The sequence below is a fragment of the Acanthisitta chloris genome, unplaced genomic scaffold (assembly GCF_000695815.1).
Source record: "Acanthisitta chloris isolate BGI_N310 unplaced genomic scaffold, ASM69581v1 scaffold26242, whole genome shotgun sequence".
NCBI lineage: Eukaryota > Metazoa > Chordata > Aves > Passeriformes > Acanthisittidae > Acanthisitta > Acanthisitta chloris.
In genome coordinates, this window is record NW_008659166.1 from 1 (window position 1) to 16,967 (window position 16,967).

A 16,967-nucleotide genomic window follows, 5' to 3' on the forward strand; every position below is an offset into this window, starting at 1 on the left:
GGGCTCGTCCCGGCCGCCCCAGGCGCTGAGCCCGAGCACACCGAGCGCAGAAGTAGCGGCGCCCGGAGCGACACTCGCCCCCGTTCTTCGCTGTGTTAGCTGCTCGCCTTGCAGCAGGGACCTCTGCCTCTCGTACATACCAACTGTTCTGGTCCGTATTTCGGTTTAACTCGCCCCGCGTACTTCTCAGAAACGCTGTTTCCATACACGGTTTCTTTGATCGCAGTGTGCCATTTTGGGTCAGGCACTAAAACGCGACAGTTTCCCCGACAGAAAGAGAGAGAAAAATAAAGCTGTGGCTTGTGGGAACTGTTAACTGTTCACGGTTGGTCACAGAAGATGAAAATTTACACGACTGGAAACATTTTCTAAAACATCGGCCCAGGTACAGCATCCTGTCACAACCAGTGCTAGGAAGGATTTGATCAAAGCTTGCAAGAGCAAAAGTTTCGGTCCCAGGAATGTTTCTGGTTCCTCAGTTCCACACTGTCACTCTTGTCGTTTTTCCAAACAGTTCTTTTGGGGAATGAAGTCAGCAAACTGCCCCCAGGCACATCAAAAATCGGTGACAGCAGCAGAGGTGGAGAGCAAGTTAAGGAAAAGTGACATTAATTAATTACATTTCCAATATAATACATTAAATTAAAATGTAAATTTTCAATGTCATTTTTTCTTTCTCCTAGGCTTGCCTTTGCTGTATAACCCATACACCAAGAGTGGAGAGAAAGCTGCTAACATCTCTTATTTTAATAAGTGCAGAATTGTTAATGATCAGAATTATCCTGTGATTAAAATAGTGCAGACAACTCAGCACTGAGAAAGGATGAATTTTTTATTAACACTCATCCAAACAATACAGAGAAAAAAATCTGCATAGCACACAAATGTCTGAACACACACCTTAGAAGGACACAAAGAGAACAGTACTGACATGGGTAAGAAACCAAAGACACAGGGATCGCACAGCATTGTCAGATGTTGTGCGTGTGAAGGACATAACAGAAGAGCAAAGGATTGATTGTGCCACCTATTCTGTCACAACTTAGATAAAATTTTCTTCTCATATAGTTAAACCTTTGTCTTATTTTCTCTCTCCCCCCCCCCAAAATAACTATCAAATTACCAGAGAAATTTTCTCAGCTGGTTTGAAAACATCTTCAACACAGAGTATTGCTCTGCTTTGACTTCCATATATTTATTGTCAACAATATATTCACTTCTATGTAACAAACAGATATAATTCTCCCCAGGTAACTAGAAAACTACAGTTTAATTCAACTACAGGCCACCCACCCAACTCACAATTTGTATCAAAACGCTTTTTTCCAGTACCAAGATTGTCATTATTACAAGCATGACTAAACTTCACCTTAGAAAGTTACAGTAATTAATCTTGCTTTATTACAAGTTAGTTTTTCTTTTAAAGAGAGGTAATGGAATGATCTGTTTGGATCTGCTGCATTCCAAAGGCAACCACAGCAGCATGTCACAGAAAAATATACATATCAAGAAGGGAACTGCCAAATGAAGCCATTAAAAGGATTTTATTTGAGTTTCTTACTAAATTTAAAGATATATTTAATATATATAAATATATATGTAGAACTAATATTCATTGAACCACGCAAAGAAAACAGCATGCAGTAAAAGCATTACAGAGTATGTCAAGTCAAGTGTGCTGGAATCAAGTATCACGGGCATCTGAAGGCCATAATTTCTTTCTTCATTGCCTAAGAAGAAAAATAGACAAAGCAGGAGTCAGTGTGAACACAAGCTTAGGAACCCTGTTTACTTCTTCATCAAAAGAAACAAGCATCTGTACATACATACAAGTGTTACTAACACTTAGCCAGTGCATGTGCTGCCACCATCACATCGTCCTATACCCACTGGCTTCAAACACAGCCTTATGCACCCGAAACAGAGTAGGCTAGAGAGGCTGCAGGGATCTGTGGCAGGGACTGGGGGGCTCTATCAAGGGTGCTTTCAGCAATTACATCTGGAGACGGTTCCTGAAGGGCCACAACTAAAAGCTGGAACTGGTCTGCACTCTAAGTACTTGTTCAAGTCTCTCTTCATACAGTAGAACTTGCTCCTGACTGACTTGTGCAGCCACTCTGAATAGGAGACAATTTTTGGTTAAAGCTCAAAGTAGAAAACAAAGAAATGAAGTCCTGTCACAAAAACTCACAAGCCCCACGATAACAAACAAATCCCTTCTCATGCTAAAACACATCTTTATGCTAGATGAGAGAAGAGTGCGTTTTTCAGGAATGGCCTCCCTGAATCCAAATAATCTTCACTGCTGTACAATCAGAGCAGAACATCTAACTTTATTGAATGTGGAAGAAGAGATGGATATGACCAGGGTCAAAGAGAAGAGTCCCGTTGTTTGGGTTTTTTAAAGGAAGACTGAGAGGCACAAAGAATTTTATCTATTCTTAGGCACAACCACCTGAGAGAAGTATGGATTCAAGGATCTTGAAGCTGAAGACTGAATATCCAATCTATCTAAATCAACTCAGTACTAGGAATGCCTGATTGAAACTATGGGTTCCTGTGGGATATTTCTGCTGAGTTCTGGCAACTTGGAAATTCCCTCTTAGACGAAGAGATTAGAGAATTTGCCTCATTAGCATTAAACCATCATAAGCATGAAGCTCCCAGCACGCGAAAATAAACTTGTGGCTTGAGCCACACTAGTTAAAAGGAGAGTCTGGTGAGACTAGAGCCTAACATCTCTAGTTCTTGTTACATTTCAGTTACCTTCTTTTCAAGAATGGAATGGCAACAAGTGTGTGACTGTCTGTAAGGGGAGAAAGAAGTGACAGACTGAGGAAAGCACCCTCCCTTTGCAGATCCCCACCCTGAAAAGGTTCTAGAGGACTAGTGACAGACACAGGCTAAATGCTTTGAGAGGTTTCAAACCTTTTCATGCTGAAGCTGCCAAATGCAACAGTGCTTTTGCAATATGGATAAATGTCTTCCAGGGTGAAATGAAGAAGTCTTGTAACACAGGCAGCTAAGCCGTAAGGAGCAATGCTAAATAACCATGATGTTCACAGGGCACATGTAAATATGCCTAACACACACACACACACATATAATAGTGACAGAAAGTGCTATAAGACAAGAAAAATTTACCTTCACTAATTCGCTTTTGTCATCATCTTCTCGATGCTGGTAAATGCACTGGCTAAGGACAGCATACAGTTTTTCCATGCAAAATATACTGACGTTCTCAGTTACCACGGCGATAGAATGCAACACTTGCTAAAGAACAAAATGGAAACGAGAGTTCAGAATAGCACAAATAAGCTGCAAACAGAAAAGGTAGGATGTGACAGAGGGCCACGGCCAATATCCCATGTGAAACTACTTCGATTGCTGCCACATAGGTGACTGCATGCTTTTCTATGTGTTCATCAAGTTCCAGACCTGTTACCAAGCAAGTAAAATAAAAAAAAACCCCAAATAAACCCAAGCAGCTACAGCTTGGAGGTTCACCCAGCTCACCGACTGCAGGAAAGTTGCAAAGAGGCTCTCTGGCACAAGCAGCAAGTTCCAGTGGCACCCATGGTTAAGGAAACAAGTTTTCTAAAAGATATGTTTCATGACTGCAGCTCTGTCCTCAGAGCTGAAACACCAATAAGGGCTCTACCATACCAATTATCGACTGGGCCATAACTTCAAAGCTCCCTGACTCTGGAGAAACCTATGTGAATTCTCTACATAGAGAGACTGACATGAACAACAGCTTCCTCAGGAGGGGAAGTGATCTCTTCTCTCTGGTGACCAGTGACAGGACCCGAGGGAATAGCATGAAGCTGTGTCAGGGGAGGTTTAGTTTAGATATTCGAAAAAGATTTTTCATCCAGAGGGTGGCTGGGCACTGGAACAGGCACCACAGGGAAGTGGTCACAGCACCAAGTCTGACAGAGATCAAGAATTTGGACAATGCTCTCAGGCACATGGTGTGATTTTTGGGGATGTCCTGTGCAGGGTCAAGAACCAGACTCAATCTTTGTGGGTCCCTTCCAACTCAGGATGTTCTATGACTCTATGAACAAAATCCCATGAAATCTGCTTGCTTAGGAGGACAGTCTTAAAAAGTTAGTTTCTCCTCTTTTCACTCCATTTCTCATCATGGCAAGTAAACAGCAGCCTCCTCTGCTTTGACCAAACTCCAGGACTTCAACCTAGCAATTTCCCAAAACTTCCCTCACTGCAACATCTCCTGAAGAAGGTCAGATCCTCCTACCCTCTCCAATTCATGCAAAGGAACCTCTTTTACCCTCTACAGCTAACATTTTTGAGCATTTCCCAGCTGCATCCTAGGAGATCAACTTGTCTCCTACATGGGACTGGAAAAACCTTGTAACACCAACTGTATGAATGTAAAATTCTAACACTGGATTTTGAAAGCACTTGAGAAAAGCAGGTATTAGTATTTAATCCAGGATAAGCTTTGGGTCAACCTGCTAACTTCAGGTTAAAGTCATCACTGCTGAAAATCAAAGTCTTTTTCTGGTTCCTAATAAATGAAACCATCCAAACAACAAAACAAAACAACCCCCCAATCCATCACAAAACCCGACATTAATAACCAGCAAGTTGTCAGCGGGCTATGTTAACAAGCCCTTTTACATTAAAAATTAGGGAGAGAACCCAGAATTTAGTTCACCAAAAGCAAGAACAGCAGTCTGCACCAGCTGAGGAAACAACGGTCATAGTCCACTACAGGCTGAACTATTTCACAAGCTATACATCCCTCCTATAACTTGTTTGAATTGGCATTGGTTAACAACTGAATTACTTGACAACTCTGCATGTAGCAAGAAAATGTCCTACTTCAGCATTAAAAAAATTGAAATGACTTACTTTGAGCTCACAGTAATCCACAAACACTCTCTGAGTGCCAGTTTTCACTGCTTTCCTGACACACACCAGCTGCCTGTCTTCTGCTTGAGAACACCTTGCACGAGTCATACGGTGTATCAACAAACCTGGAATGACACAAATTTCTTAACTTGGGATTTCTCTTTATCTAGAATACAGGATCAGTGAAGTGTCCTGTACCTGGAAAAGCGTAACTCTGCAATAACAGACATAGAACTGTTACCATTTTTCACTGATAAATGCTTGACTCTTACTTCCTTTCTGGCAAAAGTCACTGCTCCATAAAAACTAGAAACTCTTGACACAAACTAAAAAGCACCAGACAAAAAGGCAGGTAAAACCAGGAGAAAAGAGTCCTATTGCTATTACAGTGCTGCACAGTAAAACTCCATTTTAGATTAGGAAACTCATCTTCCACTGGAAACACTAGGACATAACTCTTCTATTCCACACATGATCCTGGGTCCACATTGCTTGAAGTACAGTGTTTTAACTTACACTGCTGGTAAGATCCTCACACATTAAAAGAAAGCCAACGATTGTTTTTCAACTAGGTACCATTTGAAAAACAAAGTGCAGAATAGAAAAACCAGCAGCTGCAGGAAAACATGAGTTTGGCCAGCACAACTTGATGGCCAGCACCATTATGCAAGAAACAGTGTGTGATGATTTCAGAGAGACACAACAGCTATAACACAATGGAACTCAAGAAGGTAAAACCTATAGAGCAGTGTAACCCTCCTCAGCAAGAGAAAGGAGGTAAATGATCTGTTTGACCTGTCACTTACCATTTGAACCCCTGTCTTCAGAAGTTCCAGCTTTTTGGCAATCCAGGATTTCACTCTCCTCTCTTAGGTCTGAATGTTCTCTGTTCTTTCCAGAAAGAGATTTAGCCACAAGAACTCTCTCTCTGTTATTTTCTGTCAAATTTTTCTGTCGTTCTTGAAGTACATTTTCATGCTCTTCGACAGAAGTCTCCTGGGAGGATGCAAATTCAGTGCAATCCGTGTTAGACTCTTCATTACTCTCTATTTCATTTTGGTCTTCTGGAATTTTATTCTCTTTATTGAACTGAACATTCTTCCTCTTTGCTATCATACCTGAAGACCATCTGTTCTTTCTGCGTTTTCTTTTTGACTTATCTACAAAGAAACACAAGAAAATGTTATATGAAACATTACCAAAACAGTTCTTCCTTCAAAATCCAACATCCTCATCTAAATTGACTTGCAAGGAAAATGACCAAAGCAGCTCAAGTACCATTGTCTGTCTCCCTACATATGTCTAAAGCTCCAAATTAATGGGGTCAATTTGCTACTAGATTTAAAGAGAAAAAAAAAGAACGACAGAATTTAATTCACAAAACCAGCAGCTTCAAGATGTTATGAGCAGGAAATTCCTTCTTTAGATAGGAAAGCAAGGTTATTAGGTGACTTGGTATGGGATCTAATATAGGTGAACAACAAAAAAACATCTGGAGACAAGCCTTTCCTCAAAATCTGTAAAGCTGTAAACTTCAGAAGCTATACACACATTGGGAAGAATTGAGGAGACAGTTTTAAGTGAATATTTGCTGGAGAGAAAAAAAATCATCCATAAAGATTTATACCTCATGTGCTTTCTGATCCAGTTAACCTTGTTTCAAGCAAACTTAGCATTTTTGCCTTTCAGGAAAAACACACCACTCTTTGCGTTCACAGAGTACTCCTCAAAGCCTGGAAGTCAAGTCAGTGGCAAAATTCCCAGTCATGCCAGCAAGACCAGGAAACATCACACCATGTCATGTGTTTTAACTGAGAGAAACCCAAGTCCCTTTGTTCTTTCATGTCCTTTTCACAGGAAAAGTGAAATAAAAGTGATCTTTCCTTCACATGTCTATAATTACTGCTCCCCTAATTTTTAATCCTTCCCCCTTCAATTGGAAATCATAAGAGGTGGCATAAAGTTTAACATTTGAGGACACAAAAGGGGAACACACTGTTACACATAACTGAAAAGTAGTTGAGTAAGTCAAACTGCCAGGTACAACATTTTTGAGTTCAAAAGGAAGCAATGTAGGAGCCATGAAATCTTAGTTGTGTCACCAAGGCACAACCAGCCACTGCACTTCAACTTCATAACCACACTGAATGAATGACCTCTGGGCTCCTGCCACATTTTGAAGCATATGAAAAAAATTAATGCCTCTGGCATGAAGAACCAGGCAACACACAGGAACCTGTTAGGTGACAGGAACAAGAATGCAGCAGTGACTTCAGCACCTTCTCCAAGAAGGCTTGAATAAAACGCAACTTGCCTCGAGAGCAGGGAGTACTGGCATCCACTGGCACCATAGTCATCTTTGGTTTTTCATTACACTTCGGGTCTGTTTTCTTACACCCAGCAACAAGGTCTTCCCTTGGCATTGCACAGCAGTCAGAGGAAGCACAGTCTGAACCTTGCAATAAAGAGCAAAGAATTGTGACTTGTGCAGTTCATTACAAATAGTGAGACAAGTCTTAAAATCCTCAGCATCAAGAAACATACCTCTTTGCTCACGAGATTCTTTAATTTTTTGGCAGTCTTGCTCAAAATCTTCATTCAGTTCTTCCCTCACAATGGAATACGCCGCATCTCTCAAAGCACAAGCTCTGTGCCTAAGGAGACGATCTGGAATTTGACAGTCACAAACTGAGTATTTTCTACCAGCAAACGAATCCTTTTATTTTGTTTACTTCAAATGTTTTTACTCTTTTCATAGGTAGGTTTTGAAAGGTTATCTCAGTATTTCCAACATACTGACAGAGCAAAGTTCATTATTAAAGCAAAAGCACTAGTTACCAATCAACACATCTATCACGAGTTCATGCCCAAGTAGTTTATTTAATGCCACAATATTGACAACCTGGCAAGAAATGCTCTCTGGGGATGCTAACAATGATCTAATCCCACAGACAACATTTATCAACTTAGACATTCTAAATTTTTACAAATTAGGGACAAAACCACATGCTTACCTCCAGGACCTTTATCTGGGTTGTACTCTAAAGCATTGTTACAGATTAGATCGATGTCTCCTAGAAAATCTCTTGCAGTTAGGTACTGGTGCATGTCGATCTTGGAGAGAACTGTTGAGAGGTCCATGGGCTGTTTAATAACAGCATTGTAATCAGGTACCTTCAAACGAGACATATGTGCTCAGGGATTTAACACAGTAGCTACCAAAAGTAATTATTTTCATCAAGTGTGCTGGTTTGAGCTGGTGGTGGCTGCTGGCTGGGGTTAAACCACGACATCAAGTCAAAAAAAGGACCTTAAAACCCACAGTATGACACATCCAAAGATGCAGAAATTACCCAGTTTCTTGAAAACAGAAGGGTTATTCAGCTGGCTTTGAAGAGACAGATCGTAAGAGGGGGAAAAAAAGCAGGGAGGTCAGAACCACATATGTGGGGCAGAGAAGGGAACTGGCGTCCTGAGTAGGATTTATTTCACTTCCCTTCAGAAACTAACAGCAAAGAAACCTTTCTCAGTAAAGTCATCTGAGATTCTCTTTGTTGTTGGCAGCAAGAAAAAGGCTGCAGGAATTGCACCTTTGAAGCACCTGTCCTAGGCACCTGCTTTAGAAAGAGGTAACCGGACCCAGAGGTGCCAGTTTCTTTACTCAGACCGTAAAAGGAACCTAATGACTAGTTTGTTTAGATTATGTATGTTTAGATTATTCACATCTCAGAAAGGACAAGGAAAGGAAATGACAAGTCAGCAGACGCTTAGGGGAACAGAACATTTTGCTGAAATGCAAAGTTATGTCAAAACTACAGCTGACTTTTAAGTATGTGCTCTGGATTAGACTTACTCAATAAATTAAATGAGAAATGTATGGAAGGAAGAATAAAAACACATAGCCCTTATGGTTGATCTTATACCAAGGAAAGCCCCAGATGAAATTTAGAATAGAATCTGAAAATCATTTTGACAAACTTCTGCTTCTGCTCCTGTTCTCACAGAAACTATTTACAGACAAGTAAAGAGCTTTAGGCTTTATTATAACAGCCCAAAATGTACTGTTTATCATTACAGAGCAAAAGAGATATCACTGCTTTTCAGTGCTGTAACACACCTACATGTCAAATCCTTTTCATGGGCAAACTGTATTGTCATTTGGTGTAACTAGCCCTTGGACTAGAAGATCCCTGTAGGTCCTTTCCAATGGAAATAATGCTAAAGTTGTACAAAGATTTTAGAAGGAACACAGGGCTTTCAGTGAGCACTCAACTAACAGATATTTGAGAGCCCCAAGGAGTCAACAGAAGTAAAAGAAAAATTCACTTCCTGCTTCCTAGAAAATCAGAATAGGAGGGCCCTAAAAACAAAGATAAACCTTCCTACAAGGAGCACACAAACACCTAGGAATACACACAGATAAACTGTGAATGCAGACAGCTACAGTGGTATTGCAGATCCACACCAATTTACCTCCTCTGGGTCAACAGGCTTTGTAAATGCTCGGAAACGTTTGTCAATGACAAGTCTGTGTGTCACATCCCGCAAGTAAATCCTAAGTTCGCGCAGTGTATCCTCCTCCTCTTCCTCCAGCTGTCTCATTTCTTCCGCTGTCAGCTCTCGGGGTGGTGGTGGTGGTGCCACAGGCAGAACTTCCAATGGCTGAGGAGCTTAAATTGATCAGAAAATTTTAGTCAGTTGATGCTACTCAAATATAAGCACATGAAGAATGATAGAAAATTACCACCAAAGCGAACACTGCATTAGCTCTTAATTTACAACCAGCAGAGTTTTAGATGCAGAATATCCTCACCTGCTCTGCTCTTTGCCGCAGGAGGCTCAGCAATGTGCTTCATAACCAAGTCCTCAAAAAAACTTTTTCTTTCATCACAGGTAGGCCACTGAATTTTGAAAACTTCTTCATGATCATTATTAAACAATGCTTTTATCTAAAGCAGGAGGACAAAAGGTATTTCAGATATAAGGCCATACAATTTTTTATATTCTATTCCAAAAAGATGAGTACGTTTCTAAATTAAACTGAATACTCAGCTGGATATGACAAGCTATGAGAAGTTTTCTTCTTGGACTTAAAAGCTGAGATTTTCATAGCATAGCAAATAAAAGTATCTGCTCTGAGGAACATCTTGTGGACTTTAGGCTCCATGAAGAATCCATATGACAAACCACTGAGAAAGGTGACATTCACCACCTCCAAGGCTGCTTATTTTGTATGTGTGCCTTGCTGTCCTTTATGGTAGCTACAGAGGGAATGGGCAAGGTGCAGCAGACAAGTTCTGGCTTTTTGGCAAGGTGAGCTTTCTCAATTTTAAATAATTTAAATGAGGTGTCTGAAGTTGCACACCTCCAAGTTGCACCCTGTATTTCCATCCCTACTACCTAAACGTATGGAAGGAATTTAATTCCTTATTTTAGAAGGTATTTATTAACAGTATAAAAACTTCTGTTAAAGAGGCAAAATAACCAGAGCAGCTCCTTCCTTTAACACTCACTCTCAGATGTTGTTTCTGAGACCACAGTGCAGCTTGGGGGGAAGGAGGGGCAGTTGTACCACCACAGATGTCTAGAAAGTTCAGCATCTACTCTTTCTAGATTTTGCTAAGGAATTCAACTAAAAATTGATTTCCAAGTTACTTAAACAGAAGTTAGACCATAGCTTTCTAAGTTGTCAAGTTTTCACCTAGATGAAGAAATAAATTTAAATTTTTATGGAATGATTTAAATTTGAAATTACATTCCACCAGTAAAAGTGTGATCATGCTTTTTCAGTAAAAATACCTTTCACTTTTCAGTACATCTGTTTTCAGAAAAAGAATCATTTTCCTAGCTACATCTCAAGCACTACATATTCTTCACCAAAGGCACACCTAACCAACTTGAAGTCACCAAAACGATTGTCTGAAGCAAATTTATGCATCTGTCTAGTAAGCATGAGTGTGTGAGAAGGGAGAAAAAGCTGGGCCAAAGTCAATCTCTCTACTCAGAACACACTGTAGACAAATGCTTTCCGCATTGTTTTGTCTAAGCAAAGTTTAAGAGACCAGGTTTGGGTGCCCGAGTATTAACAGCATGAACTTGCTTTAGAGTGGCAGAGTCCTCCAGTGCTTCAAGGAGTTATAAATTAACAAGCAATTGAGTCGAAAAGAAAGAAGAGTATTGACAGAAATACCTCTTCTGGGAGATCGCTGTGTTCCACATCAGATGTTGCAAGGAGCAAAACAGGAGCAAATGTTGGAATATTCTGCAGTAGTGTTGTAAAAACAGCTTTCAGTGTAGGTCCAGCAGTCTCCCACCAGAAAGGGATTTGTGGGACATAAATGATACTTGGTGCTGTTCTCTGAGCTTCTCGCATCAGCTGGTAAAGTGAAAGCCTGGATAAGAAAACTGCATCACACAGAATAGGCTACTACCTACCTACCTATCAGTCAAACTGTTTTATGAAATAGAAGTACATGGAACAAAAACATCAAGACAAACCAATAAATAACTATACGTAAATAAACAACCCCTTAACAATAAAGTTTTCACTTTGACTGAAATACAGACATTGCTACACAGACAGAAACAGACCTGAACCTCTGCCTGATTTCAAAACTACTTAGGTATAAGATAACTCCTGAAGAGCCCCAGAACTCATCTGATGTGGTGGTGTGCCTGAAAAAACGGGGCTAACCCTTCAAAAAGATGTATTAGCCTGGAGAAATCACTACACAACTGCAACTACACCATTTTCAGTTCAGAGCAGGCACCCCCAACAGAGAATGGAGCACAGACGGAACAAAGAACTACGTGAAAAGATGAGGGCTGACACAAAACAAGAAGCCTGGTTGCAATTCATGTTTTCAAGCACATTTCCTAAGAGATGACCAGTCCTTAGCCTTCCTGAAGAGATAAATCACTCATAACTCATTACCAAAGCACCCATCAGACCAGATGACATGCTCTGAAAGAGCACGAGCCACTGCTTACAGATGGGATCTCAATCACAGAAGGCAACATGCATCTACTGCGTGAGGGAAGTGGTTAACAGTCCTTTCGCACAATAAATCTCTCCATGCAGCCTTTCAGACCAACAATATTCAGGTAGTTCCTGTCACATGATGGGAAATGCACATGGCATATCCAGGCAGTGACTAGACAGGGGAGCTACATGTCCACAGATGCAACCATCACGTAACGAAAAAGGAATCATTCCTCCTATGTGACAAACGAGTACCCCGTCATGGAATGCGTCTGTCCTGACTTGTACAGCCCTCAAATGCTGCTGTTAAAGGTTAAAATATTTTAATGCAATGATGCCAAACAAAAAACTGGATTCCCTGCCTAAAAGTCAAAAAAGAAAACCGTACCAATCTGCTTGTATTTCACTTTCCTAGCTAAGGAAAGCACACCAGTATGCAAATCTAAGTGTTCCAAGAGTTTTAATGTTTTTTTACTGCATGTACTGCAGCAGTACAGGATGTACATCTAAAAAAAGCAACACTTTTTTTCCCCAAAACCTTGACTGCCCTACAAACACAGTAAAAATGAAGGCTACAGAAAGTGCATTACACACCATTAGGTTGATGCAGAGCCATCTACTGGGAGCACAGAGTCTTAAGAAATAACAAAAACAACCTTCTGGATACCAAGACCAGCAGGATTTCTTGGCACAAAGAGGGCTGTATTAGCAGCACCTTCCATTTTCCTGAGCTGCTAGTAACATCATCCCTGTTTCTTTTCAAATGGAAAACATGGCTACGTGTAACATCCTTATACAGCATCCTTCTATCTAGAAGAAAGTGGACTTCCAGACAGAAGTTAACATAACAGCACATTCCTATCAGGCCTCCTCCATTAACAGTGAGCTCTGCTCACGTCAGCAATTTATATACAGTTCCTAAATCCTACGAGATTAAACAGAAAAAAAGATACCTGTGCACATGTTTCTTCTGGTGATGAGGTGCTAACAAACAAAGCAGGCAGGTCCAGCGTATAAACAGGAAACTTCTCCAGGGCATGTATTACTGCGGGTGCCAGATGAAAAGCTTGCCCACACTCTGGATCTTCAACTAGTAAAAACCGTGGCCTGAAAGATGTTGGCTGGCAACGAGGATTTCTACAACAGGAAGAAGAAAACAAGTTTAAAAATGAGTGATGAATAGGCACAAAGATGTTAAAGTTTTTTCCTATTCATTTTTTTTTTTTAAATACACTCCATGTTCCACCAAATAATCATCTAGTCTGTAATCAAGAAAACTATCAAAACCTATTTTCTCAAAAACTAGTACCATACCTCCACTAAGAAATCCTGCCAGTCCCCAGCATGTCTGCTGTTCCTTTGGCTGGGTTAAGTAACAGCCCTTAAATGCCACAGGAGGATTGACCAGCCAAATGGACACACACCAACTGGTCAGTAACCCGACATAGGGCAGCATAACAGGGCAGCATAACAGCTCTGTCTCTAAGCACAAACCCGTCTGTGTCTCTTCACTGCCCATACACAACCATTTTCAGTGTGTCTTGACTTTAAAGTAACTGTGAGATCTCTGCACCCATCAACTTTAGCTAAAATTTGGCCATACTTCCTGGAAATGGTGGGAAGGAAGGAGCAAAACAGTTCCCGGAAAAAAAAAAAAAGAATGTGGGCACTAAAACACATTAGCTGTATCTGAAGATGAGGGATTGGTTAAATCACAGCAGTACATGCACAAGATTTATATTTATCCAGTCAATTCTAATGGTTTAATCTTTTAACTGTCTACTAATTTCCTACTAATCTTGCTTTACTAGCGTGAAACACTTGTGAAGAGGTTTGTGGGTTTTTCCACCAGAACACTGTTGGATCTTTATGTGCTGAAATCAAAGATACTACAGACCTAACCAAGCTCAGCAGGTCACATTTTCTGTACAGCACAGCAACAGAGAGGGAGAAAAATAACTGCCCCAACAGTAACAAGAATCTTCTGCTTCCATTGTTGGCTTACAAGACTTCCACAATTAAAACATAAGAAGACTAACATAAACTCACTAGGCTGAAGGTACAAAATGCAGACATTGTTTAAGTGCATGCAGTTCTGGTGTCCTCAACATAAGAAGGACATGCAACTGTTGGAGCAAGTCCAGAGGAAGACCATGAAGTTGAGAAGAGGACTGGAGCACCTTCCCTATGAGGACAGGCTGAGGGAGTTGGGGCTGTTCAGCCTGGAGATGACTGTGTGGAGACCTCAGAGCAACTTTTCAATATCTGAAGGGCTTACAGGGAAGCCGGAGAGGGACTCTGTGTTAGGAACTGCAGTGACAGGGCAAGGGTTAACGGATTAAAACTGAAGGAGGGGAAGTCTAGGTTCTGTATTAGAAAAAAAAGGTTTTTTACTATAAGTGTGATGAGACACTGGCACAAGTTGCCCAGGGATGTGGTGGCTGCCCTGACCCTGGCAGCGTTCAAGGCCAGGCTGGATGAGGCCTTGAGCAGCCTGATCTAGTGGGGAGGTGTCCCTGCCCATGGCAGGGGGGGTTGGGACTAGATGATCTGTAAGGTCCATTGCAACCCTTAAATTCTATGATTCTAAGTTTTTCTCACAGTGTTTTGACAGACCATTCCTCAATTTTGTTTCAGCTACATAATTTGCTACTAGTTTAACAATCTTGGAAGGTAGAAGGGCAAGTGACAGCTACACAAATCCTTAGAAGTTTTTTAAGCCTAAAAGACAGACAGCACGTTTTTTGAGTCTTGAGTCTTTCAAGGAATACTATGGATTAAATCAACATGTTCTAATAATCTAGGGACCACTTTGACTTTGGAAATAGGGCTGGGCCCCTTAGTTTGATGAGTTGGGGAAGTGCACTCAGACCATCAGCATCCAGCTGGATCTTCATGCTTACTTCTTGCAAATATTGATCACCCCCCGACACACTGATCACTCCTCCACGTAGCACTCCTCACACCAGAACAGGTTACAGACCCAGGCAGCTGAAACATGTAAGAAAGGTGACAAACATGGACCTGCTAGAGGTGAGGAATTCTGCCTTTTTGTTGTCAGGTGCTTTAGGGTTTGACTTCTCTTCAAAGATTGATGGTGATTCCTCATCACTGTCAATCACATCGTTTCCTAAAATAGAATTTAAAGACATTAGAGCTTTGTTAACTTTCCTGAATAGTCCAAATCTCACTCTTGCATTAATACACCTTCAACATCAGTGCAGGAAACCATTCTCTTGTATTTCATCATTTGAGGGCACATGCTGAATGCTATTTTCTGACGAGTTCATTCTACCACAGATCTAAGAAGATTGCACAAGTCTCCACAAAGCTGTGCTACATTCCATCATTTGCCTCAATCTCTCTGTTGACAAAAACTTGGGAGGTTTTCTCCTTAGAATAAAGATGATTATGAACAACTTCTGTAGTTTGTAGACACCTGAAAAACCCAACAAGGCCACTTCTTTTTGGAACAGGTTCCCACACTGGATGTGGGGAAATCAAGTGAATGTGATGGCCTCATACTTCCACATGTCCAGGACTACTCAGTCAGAATATACAGACCTACACATCATCTAAATGAGGCTCCTCAAAGATCACCAAAAGGAGCAGATAATGAAAGGCAGGCTGCAGAGAGGGAATGCAATTACTCATCCCCCAGCCCCTCTGCTTTTATTGTGTCAGTGGGTTTCTGCCTGTTTTACCAGTGCAAACAATCTACCAGCTCTACTGGGATTATTACTGGGATATTCCCCAGGGATTAGCATGGTAACTAACTATTCACAGACCTCCGTTAATCAGGAAAGAGTTCATCATACGAGGGAGCCAGAGAAGGACTCTTTATTAGGAACTGCAATGACAGGACAAGGGGTAATGGATTCAAACTGAAGGAGGGGAAGCTTAGGTTAGATATTAGAAAAAAGCCTTTTCCTATAAAGGTGGTGAGACACAGGCACATGTTGCCCAGGGACGTGGTGGCTGCCTGGCAGCGTTCAAGGCCAGGCTGGATGTGGCCTTGAGCAAACTGATTAGTGAGGAGGTGTCCCTGACCACGGCAGGGGTGGTCGGGACTAGATGATCTGTAAGGTCCATTCCAACCCTTAAATTCTATGATTTGTTCTCAGCAACTGACAGACTAAACCTGATCAGGGCTGATGCAGTCAGCAGCATGAGCTCACGTATGCTATGCAAGCCAAGCCCCAAAGTACACACTACTAAAATATTCTCATCTCCTGTGCAAGCATACAGTGTGACCCACAAACATTTCAATTAAGAGGCCATAATGGTTAAAAATCATGACAGCTAAAACCATATTTAGCTTAAACCACTTGTACTGAGGCTCTGACATTTGTGACACAGGAAGGAGAAGCACTGATATAACACTGCTCTTCTCTCTGCATTTAAGCATTTATTTGGAAGGAGGAGCCTCATACGGTTGATCCACCTCTACAAATGATAAATGGAATGCTAGCTACTGTCAGAAACAGAGTGTGCCAGCAGAGAAAGCATAGCTCTCTCCTGCATACTGCGAGTCACTCACAGCTCCCATCCAGTGTGGTGCACACACAGCTTATGAAACTCCACTGTCATTATGGCTCAGGGGTTTGTGTGTGTTACTACACAAATCACAAGTTTGTGCTTTGGCAGAATTTTAAACAAGCGAATGTTACTGTTATACCTTGCTGTTGGTTCTTTAGTGCAAGCTCTGCGTGGGGAAACACTCTCTGCAAGGCTTCTAAAATTCTTTCCAGTGTGTTTCCTAACAGTGGTTTTAAAATAGGTGATAGTGCTCGCCCAGGTGAAGCCACAGCCCTCTGTGAAGCTGGAACAGTCTTCTGCATGGCCGTGACAAAATCCTTGGCTGTTATTTTGATTGAAGAAACGTCTAACTGCAGTTTCTCACTCCTCTGGTATATCTGCGGGTAGCGGCGCCGCAAGGCACAGAGAGCAGCTTCGGCACATAAGGCCTTAATGTCAGCACCACAGTATCCTAACAACCAAAACAACAATCAAATTGTGTGTCAATCTCAGCAACACCAAAGTCGAGGCCAAGACTTCTAAAGTGCAACACTAAAAAACTTTGCAGTCAAAAATTACCAGGGAA

At 41.3% G+C, this 16,967-nt stretch overlaps 1 protein-coding gene across 1 annotated transcript in view; it reads right to left on the bottom strand.

Moving 5' to 3' along the window:
- Nucleotides 1–140: 140 nt before the first annotated feature.
- The window catches only part of ATAD2 (ATPase family, AAA domain containing 2), a gene marked incomplete at its 3' end in the record, with an annotated part of 28,218 nt that continues 11,391 nt past the window's right edge, over nucleotides 141–16,967 (bottom strand). The window contains exons 15-28 of the mRNA XM_009069304.1: nucleotides 16,542–16,853; nucleotides 14,888–14,993; nucleotides 12,817–13,000; nucleotides 11,072–11,257; nucleotides 9,695–9,830; nucleotides 9,355–9,551; nucleotides 7,896–8,055; nucleotides 7,426–7,548; nucleotides 7,196–7,336; nucleotides 5,688–6,041; nucleotides 4,882–5,006; nucleotides 3,145–3,273; nucleotides 1,700–1,730; nucleotides 141–247 (exon numbers count right to left, since the gene is read on the bottom strand). Coding sequence (XP_009067552.1) covers nucleotides 141–247; nucleotides 1,700–1,730; nucleotides 3,145–3,273; nucleotides 4,882–5,006; nucleotides 5,688–6,041; nucleotides 7,196–7,336; nucleotides 7,426–7,548; nucleotides 7,896–8,055; nucleotides 9,355–9,551; nucleotides 9,695–9,830; nucleotides 11,072–11,257; nucleotides 12,817–13,000; nucleotides 14,888–14,993; nucleotides 16,542–16,853 — 2,291 coding nt within the window. The remainder of the gene's footprint in view (nucleotides 248–1,699; nucleotides 1,731–3,144; nucleotides 3,274–4,881; nucleotides 5,007–5,687; nucleotides 6,042–7,195; nucleotides 7,337–7,425; nucleotides 7,549–7,895; nucleotides 8,056–9,354; nucleotides 9,552–9,694; nucleotides 9,831–11,071; nucleotides 11,258–12,816; nucleotides 13,001–14,887; nucleotides 14,994–16,541; nucleotides 16,854–16,967) is intronic.